The sequence below is a fragment of the Grammomys surdaster genome, unplaced genomic scaffold (genome assembly GCF_004785775.1).
Source record: "Grammomys surdaster isolate TR1022 unplaced genomic scaffold, NIH_TR_1.0 223, whole genome shotgun sequence".
Taxonomy (NCBI): domain Eukaryota; kingdom Metazoa; phylum Chordata; class Mammalia; order Rodentia; family Muridae; genus Grammomys; species Grammomys surdaster.
The window spans coordinates 988,501-1,003,269 of NW_021604668.1; the positions used below are offsets into that span (position 1 = coordinate 988,501).

The following is a 14,769-nucleotide window of genomic DNA, read 5'->3' on the forward strand; positions in this document are numbered from 1 at the left end:
GGTTTGGTTTGGTTTGGTTTGGTTTGGTTTGGTTTGGTTTGGTTTGGTTTGGTTTTTGAGACTCTACATAGGCAAGAGCTTGCTATGTTGACCTTGCTAACCTAGAACGCACAAAGATCTGCTTGTTTCTGCCTCCTGACTGCAGGGATTACAGTGTTATACTACACTGCCAGACCCCTAGACACACATTTAATAGATCAAAGCCAACAAGTACTAGGGTCCAAAGTGCCCTTTTACCTAGTGCTTAAATGTTGTGATGAAGTGTGCCCCACTGTGACTGAATTATTCTTTATTTTTACATTTAAAATCAAACAGAAAAATAGGAAGAGAATATTTAACCACGTGTTAGGTCACCACTCTGTGAATGCCATGTGTGCTATCAAACACTATTGCCCTGCTTGTTGGGTTTTAATAAACGTGTCAAAACTGAGATCAGAATCTGCAGCGAACTACAAGAGCACAGCTCCTCCTCTATGCTTGGCTGAAGTGTTTTTAGTCACTTCAGGAAGGGTAAGAAAGTGTAAATGTATCTTTTGCTCTCCAAACAGTGTAAGGCTTAAGGCAGAGGATTAATCTAACCCAGCTTCAATCACCTGCTCTAACTACATTGCTGCAAACAAGAGGGGACCTGTATCATATCTCACTACTAGAGGCCTATTGTCAGTGGATTCCCTGCCAAATCTCCAACAACCGCACCCTTATCAAAGTGGCTAAAAGGTTTCATGCTCATTGGCAGGAATGCTTGATCACTATCAAAAGAAGCATTTTTGGGATAACTCAAAGGTTGTTTTGCTGTACAGAGCACTTGGCAGAAAGCTATAAGGAGATGCCATTGTTGAGCCTTCAGCATCAGTGGTACCGTATGGCTTCTGTTCACACATGCCCTCCACTCCGAAAGTTCTGCTATTACCATAGACACTGATATCATATCTTTCAACAGAGTCTTTACTGCCGTTGCATACGGGGCTATGGCCATTGGAGAAACACTTGTTTGGGCTCCTGAATATTCGAAAGCCAAAGCTGGAGCTGCACATCTGTTTGCTTTGCTGAAAAATAAACCAACTATAGACGGCTGCAGTCAAAGTGGGGAAAAACCAGTAAGCTCAACGTAGAATATTCTGATAAGATTAGGTGCCAGAAGTTTGTATAGAAGAATTTTAGCACCTCAAGGAGGAGTACCTTATTCCAGTCAAATTCTCTCTCCTAAAATGTTTTATGTTCAAAAAAATGTTTAAATTTATATGCCTATGATAGAGGGCTAATATCCAATATATACAAAGAACTCAAGAAATTAGACTCCAGGCAACCAAATTACCCTATTAAAAAATGGGGTATAGAGCTTAACAAAGAATTTTCAACAGAAGAAACTCGAATGGCCGAGAAGCACCTAAAGAAATGCTCGGCATCCTTAGTCGTCAGGGAAATGCAAATCAAAACAACCCTGAGATTCCATCTCACACCAGTCAGAATGGCTAAGATTAAAAACTCAGGTGATAGTAGATGCTGGCGAGGGTGTGGAGAAAGAGGAACACTCCTCCATTGTTGGTGGGACTGCAAGATGGTGCAACCACTTTGGAAATCAGTGTGGCGGTTCCTCAGAAAATTGGACATAGCATTACCCGAGGATCCAGCTATACCACTCCTAGGCATATACCCAGAAGGTGCTCGAACATATAATAAGGACATATGCTCAACTATGTTCATAGCAGCCTTATTTATAATAGCCAGGAGCTGGAAAGAACCCAGATGTCCTTCAACTGAGGAATGGATTAAAAAAATGTGGTATATTTACACAATGGAGTATTACTCAGCTATTAAAAACAATGAATTTGAGAGGTTCCTAGGTAAATGGATGGAACTAGAAATTATCATACTGAGCCAATCACAAAAGAACACACATGGTATTCACTCACTGATTATTGGATATTAGCCCAGAACCTTAAAATGCCCAAGATGCAACTCACAGGCCACATGAAGTCCATAAAGAAGGAAGACCAAGTGGGGGTGATTCGGTCCTTCTTAGAAGGAGCAACAAAATACTCAAGGGAGCAAATATGGAGACAAAGCGAGGGACAAAAACTGAAGGAGGGGCTGTCTGAAGACCTTTCCACCTGAGTATCCATCCCATGTGCAGTCACCAAAGGTAGATGCTGATGTGGAAGTCAGGAAGTGCATGCTGATAAGAGCCTGATATGGATGTCTCCTCAGAGGTCTTCAAGAGTCTGACATATTCAGAGGCAGATGCTCACAACTAGCCATTGAAGTGATTATGGGGTTCTCAATGGAGGAGTTAGAGTGAAGACTGAAGGAGCTGAAAGGATTTGTGGCCCCATGAGGAGAGCAACAATACCAACCAACCACAGCTCCCAGGGTCTAAACCACCAGCCTGGGAGCACTTATGGAGGGATCCAGGGCCTTAGCTGAATATATAAGAGTGGAGGGCCCTGCTGGGCACAGGTGGAAGATGAGATCCTTGACCTCATGAAGGCTGGACGCCCCAGGGGGTGGGAGTTTTGAGGGTGGGGAGGTGGGAGTGGGGGGGTAGATAGAGGTTACATCCACAAAGAAGAAGGAGGAGGTGTGAGGGGATTGGGGGTTCCTGGGTGGGTGGGGGATGGGGTAAGGGGACAACATATGAAATGTAAATAAAACATCCAATAAAAAAAAAAAAATTTATATGCCTAATGCCATACGAATGTTCAATGAAAGATGGATTGCTAAGTCAAAATGTATTTAGATAACAGTGGCTTTGGTCTCGCATGAATGTTGGCTGGAGCTCATCCATTTTTTCTAATCACATCTTCAAGGCAAACAATGCCTTTATGTCAAACACAGTTTTTCATGAAGAACATATTTGCATAAGAGGGGAAGGGGAGACTGAATACATTTATTAAATCGTACGCACTTTTAACTACAAACTTTAAGAAACCATGAGTATCAAAAAAGAAACAACAGAGAGCTAAATAATTTAAAGATACACTTCTTGATAACAGTCCTATACATTAAGTACAAGTTATATATCAAAACCTTTCTAGGGATTTTATATTTAAAAATTAGAATCATCCTTAGTTATATACTTAAATTTTCATTTAAAACTGCACTATTTCTCTCTAGAATTTTAGTAGTAGATTTACTTATATGACAGTTTAAGGTAACACAGTATCAGTGGAGGTGTAAAATTAATAAGATGCTTGTGTGCATATTTGGTAACAGCAATAAAAATACCTTGAAATTCTCCAAATGGGATACTCAAAGATATATCACAGAAAAAAAAATCACACATGTTGGAAAGTAAAGAACATGAGAATATTTAAAATCTTGGGATTTCAAAGTGTATAATGCTGCTTTTAGTTCTTTCTAAAAGTTCAAAGAGAAATTGAGTATCTCACATCTATGTCCCCTTAACTATGTACATATAAATACTGAGGAGGGAGGAATGGAGAGAAGGGAAGGAGAAAGGGAATAAGGGATAAATTATATGCATGACATAAAACACAAATATTTCATATAAGGACTACAAAATTACTCATTATTTTATTTAATACAAAATATTTCAGATTATCAGTTCTGCTTTGAAAAATTGAAATCTGGGCAAATAAATTCCACATATTGATATAGACTAAAGCGAGCTGACAGTCACATAGCAGCCTATTACATTTCCCTCCCCCCATTTACATAAGATTTAACGTTTCCCTATTGTAATTAAAATAATAAGAATAAACTTCGGAATGTGTTAAGATCTAGGGATTTTCTAGAACGTCTCTCCGTGACTTTTCAAAGGCACCAGAACATGTACAGAAATAATTGCTCTCTCTGTTTTCTGCTGCATTTTAACACTGAAGCAAACAGTGTATGCTTTTAGGGGCAAAAAATAAATGACTTCTATTCCTCTCTTAGGTCTGGTGTGTATCATGGTGGATATTTTATTCTGCTGCTGGAACCTTTAATCACATCTTAGCATTTCAAATGTGTTTTGTTTGTATTTGTATGCCTGTATTTCAGACAGGATTGCACATCTGTTGTGCAGGCTGGCTTCAATATCATTATGTAGACAAAAGTGATCTCTGAATGTCTGATCCTCCGACTTCTATCTCCCAAATGCCATAGTCACTGCACCTAGCATTCACAGTACTGGAGATCTCAAATGCTAGCCTCCTCCACTGAGCTCCACACCCACTCCCCAAACATGCTTTGTACTTTTTCTCCTAAGTTCAGAATACTGTGCATGATTATTAAACCTGACTATTAAGGGATTTGTCTAAAAGTCTAACCTTAGTCTGCATCTACCTTGATCACAGAAGCCAAAAAATATATTTTTTAAAGATTTATTTATTTATTTAACATATGTTGCTGTCTTCAGACACACCAGAAGAGGTCACTGGATCTCATTACAGATAGGTATAAGCCACCATGTGGTTGCTGGGAATTGAACTTGAGATCCCTGGAAGAGCAGTTAGTGCTCTTAACCACAGAACCATCTCTCCAGCCCTGCCAAAAAAATACTTTAATGTATTGGAGAATGCTATTCGGTGGTAGAGCATGTGCTTAACATGTGTGAAACTCTGGGTTTGACTTCCAGAAATACACACACACACACACACACACACACACACACACACACACACGTAGAGGAGAAGTACTGAGAGAGGCAGGGAGGGAGGGAAAGAAAGAGAAAAGCCAACTGTGAATTTTCAAAGAACCCAAGTCTTTGAACCAAAGGTAAATAAATAAAAATAAAATAAGTAATCATCATTTAGTTATAGTTCTGGGAAATTTTTTAAGAATATCATTAGTTGGGGTTAGAAAGATGGCTCAGCAGTTAAGAACACTGGCTGCTGTTCCAGAACACCTAGGTTCAATTCCCAGCACCCACATGGCCGCTCACAACTGTCCGTAACTCTAGTTCCAGGGAATCTGACACCCTCACACCAAAGCACATAAAATTAAAAATAAATAATAAATAAGCAAACAAACAATAAATTATAAACTATAAAAAAACTTTAAAAAGAATATCATTAGCATAGAAAAGTATTAGCTTATATAAAAATCACCAATGACTAAAGAGATTGGAAAATACAGAGAAAAGTAAACTTTCATCTAAGTCTTACTACCAAATAATGACTAACTGAAAATGAAGATAGCTCACAGTTCAAAGCAGTGTATATTAACTGTAAAATATAGTCCAGTTTTAAAAGTAAAACATGTGCAAAGAGTTTATAAGCCATTTCTGAGTTAAGCAGGAAATGGTTTTTAAAGCTCAAACTAAATTAAAAAAAAATCAAACAACAATATTTATTTAGAGTATATGATCAGCTATACAGCAGAACAGGCTGTGATGGCAAACAGAAGGAATCTAGTGCTTTGCAGTAACATAGCCCAGCAGTGAAAGCAGCAAGACATGGACACATAAAATCACACATACAAATTCTGATGAGGGCCAGCCTTGAGTCAATGGCTCTCTGGAGAGGAATGTGTTTGACATAGGAATGGTGTGGGAATGGGAACATTTTACAGTGAGCACGTATCCAGAGCATGGTCATGGAAGCAACCTTCCTAAGTCCACTGTAAACACGGCCTTCTTCCTTTCACAGGACACCTGTGAAGGGAACTTAGAATTTCGAGAAGTCTCTTTCTTCTATCCTTGTCGGCCAGAAGTTCCTGTCCTTCAGGACATGTCCCTCAGCATTGAGAAAGGGAAGACTATAGCATTTGTTGGGAGCAGCGGCTGTGGGAAAAGCACATGTGTTCAACTGCTGCAAAGATTTTATGACCCCATGAAAGGACAAGTGGTAAGCTGGGCTTAAAACACCTAAACTGGGTGTTAGTGGCAAATCCTTAAATGTGCAGGTAAGTCTAGTAGAGCAAACACAAAGCCAAACAAACAAACAAAGTAACTCTGCCCTACTCTTACCTAAGAAATCAGCAGCCCCAGAACAAAATTTTTGAAATTGACAATGACCCAGAATCTTGAGCTTTCCTGACAGCCTCAGTTCTTATTTTAGAAGCTGTGTAATTCTTTTGAAATATGGATGTTGGGACAAGTTAGCTTTCCCTTACATTATCACTGGCCCCTACTTGTTCTGGTTCAAGACCCATAATGGTCTCCACCCTTTGGCTGATCTCACTGGTCTTCCACACCCTCAGCTGTCAAGACCTTTCTTTGATGGGCGGGGGCGGGGGGGAGGAGAGGGAAGCTAAGGCTTTCTCCAAATCAACCTCCACTAAGCTGAGAGGTTTGATCTCAACAAGAAACAATCTCTTCCTCCTTTGAACCCAAAGATTACATTCTTGACCTTGCTTGTGTCTACTAATATCTTATATGTCTCATGTTCTGTATTCCTATTACCCTCCCCCACCACTGCATCTCTTCCCTCCTCCCTCCCCTTCTTATACACACACAGCTTGCATCTTGACCCCTTCCTTACACAATAAAAACTATAGTTCCCTAAAAGTTAAAGGTTGTCATGTTAATCTTATTCTCCTATAACTTATAGTCTTTCTCTATTATAGAGTCTAAACAAACATCTAGAAAACAGAGCTGTCCATAAAGCTCCCTTGAACTAGGTGGCATCTATCTGTTTTCAGGCAGCATACACACTCCCTTCTTAAAACCAATGGAGAGTGGTTCCCTACCAAGCAAAAACATGGTTTAACACCACCAAAGCCCTTTGTGATATGTCTCTTGACTCCCTCTCCAAACTTCCCCTCCCGTTCTCTCTCACTGTGGGCTGAACATCCATCTCCACAGATGTGTGCCTTTTTTCTTACTGTTCCTCTACCTGCTCGTTATGACTCAAGTTCTGCCTGTGTCTCATCTGGCGTAGTTCCAGAGTTCCTTCCCATAGCATCCTAGACGCCCTCTGCCTCAATCCCTCTCTATTCTATTACCCTGTCTTCATGTTACCTTCTCTTTCTAAGTTACTAGGGTGCATGTTATTTGTCAGCTACAGTACAAACTCTCAGGGTAAGGAGTTTCGCATTATATTGCTACTTTCCTAGTACCTAGAGCCCTAGGCACATAACAAGCATGCTCATCAAACAACAGATGAGGTTTATGTATCTGTGTAAATGAATACATATGGCCAAGAGCCAAGTGCCCATCTCTACAGGTAAATTTTTGTATCAATCAGCCAATTCTCTCATTGGGGATTAGTAATGGATTGGGGACCAGTAAGTGTTGTTTTATTTGAAGGGAGGTTGATAATTTTCTATATGACTTCAAGACAGAATACTGGGTATACTGTCTCTGGGCATATCCCTGAAACCTGTGGCCATTCTAGAAGTATATGTATCAGCCTTTCAGTAAGTTGTAAGCTGGGAGCTCCTATCCAACAGGTGATTTATGAACCTTCCTTTGACAACATATACTTCAAAAAATAGCTTGAATTCCTAGGTTTCTTGTTATGATTTGTATATGTGTGAATAGCATGAAGTGTAACATGACACGGTTGTTAACGAACTAGTCTCCACTCTGTTCTGGCAGCTGCTTGACGGCGTTGATGTAAAAAAATTGAATGTGCAGTGGCTCCGTTCCCAGACAGCCATCGTCTCTCAAGAGCCTGTGCTCTTCAACTGTAGCATCGCTGAGAACATTGCCTATGGTGATAACAGCCGCTTGGTGCCCTTAGAGGAGATCAAAGAGGTAGCAGATGCAGCCAACATCCATTCTTTCATTGAAGGGCTCCCCAGGGTAAGGAACCAGCTGAAATCTTGAGCTACAAAGCGAATGCTGATTTTGATGCAGTCTCACATAAGGATAGATGCAAAAAACAAACCTGATATTTTTGTGTATTTTTTCCAAGCCTGCTAGACATTCATAAACAATTCAGTGGACTAACTTTGACATGTTATATCTTTATGTGCTTGAAGTCTGCCTTGGTACAGATATGGTATTAAAAGATATAGTGTCACTCTAAAGTAAATATTTGGGGAAGAAATAAAAGTAAACCTTGTAGTTTACTGCATTTTCTTCAGATAGATTTTTCTTTTAAAGACAAGGTCTCTATGGTTCTAGTTGATCTGGAACTAACCATGTAGATCCTCTAACTCACAAAGATCTACCTCCTGCCTCTGCCTCAGAAGAGCTGGGATTAAAGTTATGTACCACCACACCTGTCCAAGAATAGATGTTTTTTTTTTCTTTTTGGTTTTTCAAGACAGGGTTTCTCTATGTAGCCCTGGCTGTCCTGGAACTCATTCTGTAGAATAAGTTGTCCTCAAACTCAGAGATCTACCTGTCTCTACCTCTCAAGTTCTGGGATTAAAGGTGTACCCACAACCACCCAACAAGGATAGATTTTCTAACACAAACAAACTGATCTTGACATCCATCCCAGTCTGAGAACACAATATCCATGTAAAACTCTGAAAGATGAGGTCAGCTTTGCCTGTAATTATCAATATGACAAACAGCACACAGTCGCACATACAGCAGGCACCACACGGTCTTCCCCAACATCTAGATAGTATTAATCTTAATTTCTCCAGGAATAATTTAGGAAATTTAATGGTTGCCACCCTATCAGTTTCTGATGACTTATTTTACCTTTATTTCAGACTTTATGGATGCACCCATCTGCCATGTCCTGATGGCTCAGATTCTGTACCTCCTATGCTCACTCTCATCCAAACAGTTATGGATTTATTTTGTTTACTCAACACACAGCTACACAGCCTTGCTTTTTGTATACCACCGAGCTATTACTTATGACAAATCAAATGCAATACCATGGTTACAGAAATAATTGTTACACACAAAGAACATTCTATGTAATGAGCCTTGGATATTATGTGAGAAAAGACATGGCAACAGAGACTACAGATGTGCTCACAGAATAAGCGGTGCCCAGTGTGGTGACTCACAGTTGTAAGCCCAGGACTCAGGAGAGTGAAGTAGAAGGACTGTTTGAAGCCACCTGGGGTACTTAGCAAGACAGCATCTCAAGAAAAATGTCTGAGATAAGAATAGATACAGAGTGATAAGTGGACCAGAGGGAAGAATACACGGAAGAGTAGTGTTTAATGAGCCTGAAAAGGTATGACTGCGTACTTAAATACCAAGTCTTAGATTCAGTTCCTGTAGCTTCCATAACATGGCCTGAAGAAAGCAACTTAAGAGAATTTATTTGGCTTTCAATTCCAGGCTACAGACCATCACCTGGAGAAATCAATGCAGCAGGAATCTGAAGCAGTTAGTCATTTTATATCTATATTTAAGATCAGAGAACAAAGACTTAATATGTACATACCTGTGCTCAGATCCTTTTCTCTACTCAAACAATCTAGGACCTCCTTTCTAGGTCATGTTGCCACCCATGGTGAGTTTGTCTTCCCACCTCAGTTAAAATAATCAAGATAGTTCCCCATAGAAGTACCCACAAGCCACCCTAATCCAAACAATCCTCTCTGGGACTACTTTCCCAGGCGACTCATGATTGTGTCAAGTGGGTAATTAAGACTAACCATTGAACCAAGCAAAGAAATTGTTACCTTAATAGTTTCTAAAGACTTACTGAAGGATTGTGAACAGGAATGACATTTAGAGCTGGACATTTACTCATCCAGAGGCAATGTAAGTGGTGACATGGAGTGACAGAGACAAGGAGTTGGGAGATCCATTATGAGAGTTTAGGAAATGGGTTCTTAAAGTCTAAATTCATTCATCTGTTGTCTTGTGCAAGACAAGACAACAGATTTGAAAGGCACATAAACATGAAAGCAAACTAGCCATAGTGAGGCATGGCTGTAATCTCAGCATCCAGAAGGACCCTATCTCAAAAACAAGCAAAAACAAAAAACAAACAAACAAACAAGCAAAACAGAATTGTAGAAATTGGCTCAAGATTGTTCAACAAGCAAAAGTCTCTTCACTAAGCATCCTGCTGAGACAAAACAGAAAGCAGTGATCAGAGCCCCAAATGGAGAAGGGCAAAGAAACTACACAAAGGTTATTCATTCCTTTAAACTGGGCTTTAAAAATTGCATAGGAGTTCTCCAGGGAAGGGTAAAACCATTCTGAGAAGATAAGGTAACAATATACACACACCTAAAAGAAGCTTTAGATATAAGGGAGATTTTAAGATCCTGATGTGTATGCCAAACAGTAAAGAATTGAAGTGAAGCCAAAACACAGCAGTACTCAAAGTGGAAAACCCAGGCTAAAACATTTGAACTTTGGCTTAATAGAAGTGGTTTGCTTCTAGGTGTTTTTAGACAGGGAAATGACATGATCAAAAAAAAAGTTTTGGTTTTTTTCTTTAGGATAGAGACATAGCATAGCAGTAAAGACACTCACCATCAAAACGGAGGACCACATTGTCAAAAAGGGAACTGCTTGTCCTTTGATCTCAAAATGCAGACAGTGGTACATGGGTGCCTACACATATAAGTACACACACACACACACACACACACACACACACACAAAATAACTGAAGTTTTAAAGATTGTTGTTGTTTCTGGTTTTTGTTTTGTTGTTTTGAGAGAAGGCCTTGAAATGCTGACCACATGATAACTCAGCTCTTGAATCTTCTGGCTCCACTGCCCACGTGCAGAGGGTATTATTGTCCCTAAGGATGACATTTTTAAAGAATAAAAACACCTGTTGAAGTAACCTTTTGGAGGATTAGAAGTCCCAAGCCAGTCTGGGCTGCACAGCAAGAATCTATGTTTAAAAAGGGGGATGGCTAGAGAAATGGGTCCAGGAGATCTCAGTTCAATTCTAGCACCCACAACTGCCTGTAAGGGAATCTGACAAACACTTATGACATTCAAGGACAGTGCACACTTGTGGTTCATAGACTCATATGCAGGCACAACACTCACACACATATAATTTAGTAATTAAAAATAAAAGAGAAGTAGGAGGGGCATGGGGATCAGGGAGAGAGCTAGGTTTTTGTTTGCTCTTCCAGGAATGCAAGGAACATTATGGGTGTGGCCACATATACAAGTAATTGATTGATTGGGAGATTAGGAGCAGCCTCAGCTATGTGCCTAGTTCAAGGCTGACTTACTTGAGGCTCTGGCTCAAAGAGAAATAAGCAGAAGTACCCCAAGGTTTCTGGTGAGGACAGAAGCCTGTGTTGAAGCAGTGGTAGAGACACCATAGAGACACTGGTAGGAGCAGCATGTGACCATGAGCTCTTGAGTATGGCTATGGGAATGGGTATAGGTAGGGCATAAATGCCAGGCTCTCTGACTTGCAGAAGATATGCATCCAGTGAAGACTGCATCCAGCTCTCTGGGGATATGATCACAGAGGGTTAGCATGAGATGGACCGCATTCGTTGCTTGGTGGTTTTAAACATTTTTAACTGTTTTGAAGTGAAAGGCAGGGAGTATAAATTCATCTGTGTTCACTAACAACTTTTCTTCATTATTTTTACCTCGTGCTACAATTCTGAGGTTTCCTTTGGTGGAGCTGTAGTTCAGTTGGTAAGGTGCTTTGCTGGTATGCACAATGTCCTGGGTTCAATCTCTAGTATCACCCAAATGGGGCGTGCTGGCACATGCTTATCATCCCAGTACTCAAGAGGTGGTGAAAGAAGGATCATGAATTCAAAGTAACTGTTGGCTACATAGGGAGTTCAAGTCCAGCCTGGGCTCACTCTATCTCAATAAAGAAAAAATAAGAGAAAAGAAGAGAGGAAGAGAATAGAAAGAAAGTCAAAAAGAAATTCCTTCATAGAAGAATAATGGCCATGATCTGCATAGGAACAAGAACAGATTTCAGGTGCCAGAACACACCTATCAAGAGAATTGAAATGTGAACTCTTTAGACATCTCTCTCTCACAGTTGCTAATGTGCTGTGTTAACCTGCTTGTTTCTGAGACAGAAATACAACACCCAAGTGGGTCTAAGAGGCGTGCAGCTTTCTGGCGGCCAGAAACAAAGACTGGCTATTGCAAGGGCTCTTCTCCGGAAGCCAAAAATTTTACTGCTGGATGAGGCCACTTCAGCTCTTGACAATGAGAGCGAGAAGGTAAACACCCTCTTCTTTCATGTCAAATAGGAGTGTGCTGTATCACAAAGACTAAGGTCAGATTGGGGAAATGAAGGCCTAGTGGTGTCAAGGAGAAGAGGGTTGAAGCTGGGCAACTAGGTTCTAAAAAGGTTTTCTCCTTTGAATTCATCTTAGAGCAAAATGAGTCCAGATCTAAAAACATCTGACCAGTCAGGAAAAGCTCAGGGAAATGTTCTTTTCTAGTTTGTTCTTTTCCATTGATACTAAATCATCTAGTAAAAGGAAGAGTTTATCTGTGAAGGAAGAAGTTGATGCAAGAAGAACACTCTTGTAGTTTACCTTCCCAGACTTTTCCTGTGGTTAGAGCAAAATGAAATGGTGAGGGGACAGGGGTATGGAAATACAGGCTCTTGGTTTTAAGCTTGGGACCATCTCCTTACCTATATAACCATTCGATTCACACACACTGTTTTAAATGTTCTTCCAACCCAGTTCTACCTTAGTACTTTTTTTTTTTCCATTTCTGTCTGGCAGAGTGAATATTTCCCAAAGTCAGACAGTAAAGCAAAGGCTATCACTAGATTACCATAACAACTCAGCATGTTTAGGAAGAGCTACACCAAATTGAAAGTCTTCCTTTTTTTTTCTTCCAGGTCGTCCAACAGGCCCTTGATAAAGCCAGGAGAGGGAAGACCTGCCTAGTGGTGGCTCACAGACTCTCCACAATACAGAGTGCAGATATGATTGTCCTTCTGCAAAATGGAAGAATCAAGGAGCAGGGAACTCATCAGGAGCTCCTAAGAAATGGGGACACATACTTTAAATTAGTAGCTGCACAATAGTAGTAGCTTCACTGGGTGCACTGATGCTGCCAGGCTCGCATGGACTTGGATCTTGGTGTAATGAAGAATACATAGTCATTTCTTGGCCTGCTCTAGACTTTTGCTGCATAGTCGATACCTAGAATCTTGACACTCAAGTACAGACACATTCTGTCCAAATGTCTTCTCTTTAGATTTTTAGAAGCAAACCAAGAGGACTGGAGATGAGGCTCTGCAGTCCACAGAGAAGAGCACTGGCTGTGATCTTTTGGAAGACCTAGGTTTGATTCTCAGCATTCACATGATGGTTCACAACCACCTAGAACTCCAGTTCCACGGGCCACTCAACTATTCTGGTCTCTGTGGGTACAAGGCACACATGTGTAGTGCATCCACACGTGCAAGCAAAAGATATTTTTTAATTAATTAGAAAAAAAGTAAACCAAATGTTTACAAAATTTATCCGAAGTAAGTGCCTATATCTCTTATTTCATAAACACATCCTAACACATTTTCTTGTAAACAGCTTTAGGTAAAATAAAAGCATTTCTCTATTGAAGTGCCGTGATGAAATTGTGGGAGAACATCATCTAGTTGAAAGATTTCTGCTGTGGATAGCCTTTGTCTTATATTTTGATGCTAATTCCACTTTGCCTGGAAGGGCTGCAGACAAGGAGTGAATCAGTATACAGGTGACTTCTTATGAACCTTCTGCCCACCTTAATCATTAAAATAAAGGCTAGAGCTGGTGATTGGGAGCAGAAAAATTTGGGAGTGAGAGAGAGAAAGAAAGAAAGAAAGAAAGAAAGAAAGAAAGAAAGAAAGAAAGAAAGAAAGAAAGAAGGAAGGAAGGAAGGAAGGAAGGAAGGAAGGAAGGAAGGAAGGAAGGAAAGAAAGAAAGAAAGAAAGAAAAGAAAAGAAAGAAAGAAAGAAAAAGAAAGAAAGAAAGAGAAGGAGGGAGGAGAACAGAGGTAGCAGCTGACGTACGTGTCTCTAGCAGTCTCGGGTAGTTATTCATATCAATGTTAGGTAACTGGGTTAACAATTCTAATTGTGTGGGCATTTTGTGTATTGAGTGTTTGCTAATATATAAATCTATTGGATAATCTTTAAGCATTAAGAGTCTTCTTTATACTGGGTACTGCGAGGATGGCGGTTATTGTCTGGGGTTGAGCTGAGCACTATGAGGGTGTTGGCCCAAGGCCCATACATAGAGCCACGACTCCATGGAGCTGATCCACGGAGGCAGCAGTCACACCAACATTTTGTGGGTCCCTAGCCGGTGCTGCGGTTAGTGCAGGAACTTAGAGTGGGAACACGGCAGCCGGCAGCCGAGAGCTAGCCGGGTGTGTCAACTTTTCTAATACCTCCCGCAACAGGTTTCAGCTGAAAGGGTAAGATGTAGCGAGTTAGGCACGTGGCATTGGAGAGAGCATCTTTAATTAGGAAGACAGCTTTGGAGCATATCAGCATACTGTCTGTGCCTCCTTTTTCTCCAGATGGCATAAATATTAAATTTCTAAAATTCTGTTATATCCCCTCATTGGGCATGGGTGGAGAAGTCTGAGAGTAGAACAGGGTAAAGTAACCAGTAAGGGAAGATGGCTCCTGATTCCCCCAGCTAGTACAGAGCCTCACATGACTAGTCCTTCCTGAAGATTCCATTCCAAGCTTTGGGTGTTCAGTGTGAAGCATACTGAAGTATGAACACTAACTTAAAATAAAAGATCCTTCTACTGCGAGTGAGAATTGTTTCTCTGTATTGGATCAAACAATTTATTTAAATTCATTGTACTTAATAATATGTAATATATGATTTAAAAATTCTGTATAAATAGCAATATGAGTTCACTGAGTCATGGTTTCCACTTACTTGAATGCATATTGCCATTTTTAGTCTCTCTCTTTTTAAAATTATTTTGCTAAGATATGTTAGTTATGTGTAGTAATGGATGTCAATGTGACATCTCTATACATGAAAT

The 14,769-nt window shown here is 40.3% G+C and overlaps 1 protein-coding gene across 1 annotated transcript in view; it reads left to right on the plus strand.

Annotated features, from left to right (window-relative positions):
- The window catches only part of Abcb5 (ATP binding cassette subfamily B member 5), an 88,080-nt gene extending 75,248 nt beyond the window's left edge, over positions 1–12,832 (plus strand). The window contains exons 24-28 of the mRNA XM_028773202.1: positions 941–1,097; positions 5,592–5,789; positions 7,484–7,690; positions 11,838–11,984; positions 12,620–12,832. Coding sequence (XP_028629035.1) covers positions 941–1,097; positions 5,592–5,789; positions 7,484–7,690; positions 11,838–11,984; positions 12,620–12,808 — 898 coding nt within the window. The 3' untranslated portion in view covers positions 12,809–12,832. The remainder of the gene's footprint in view (positions 1–940; positions 1,098–5,591; positions 5,790–7,483; positions 7,691–11,837; positions 11,985–12,619) is intronic.
- The last annotated feature ends 1,937 nt before the right edge of the window (positions 12,833–14,769 follow it).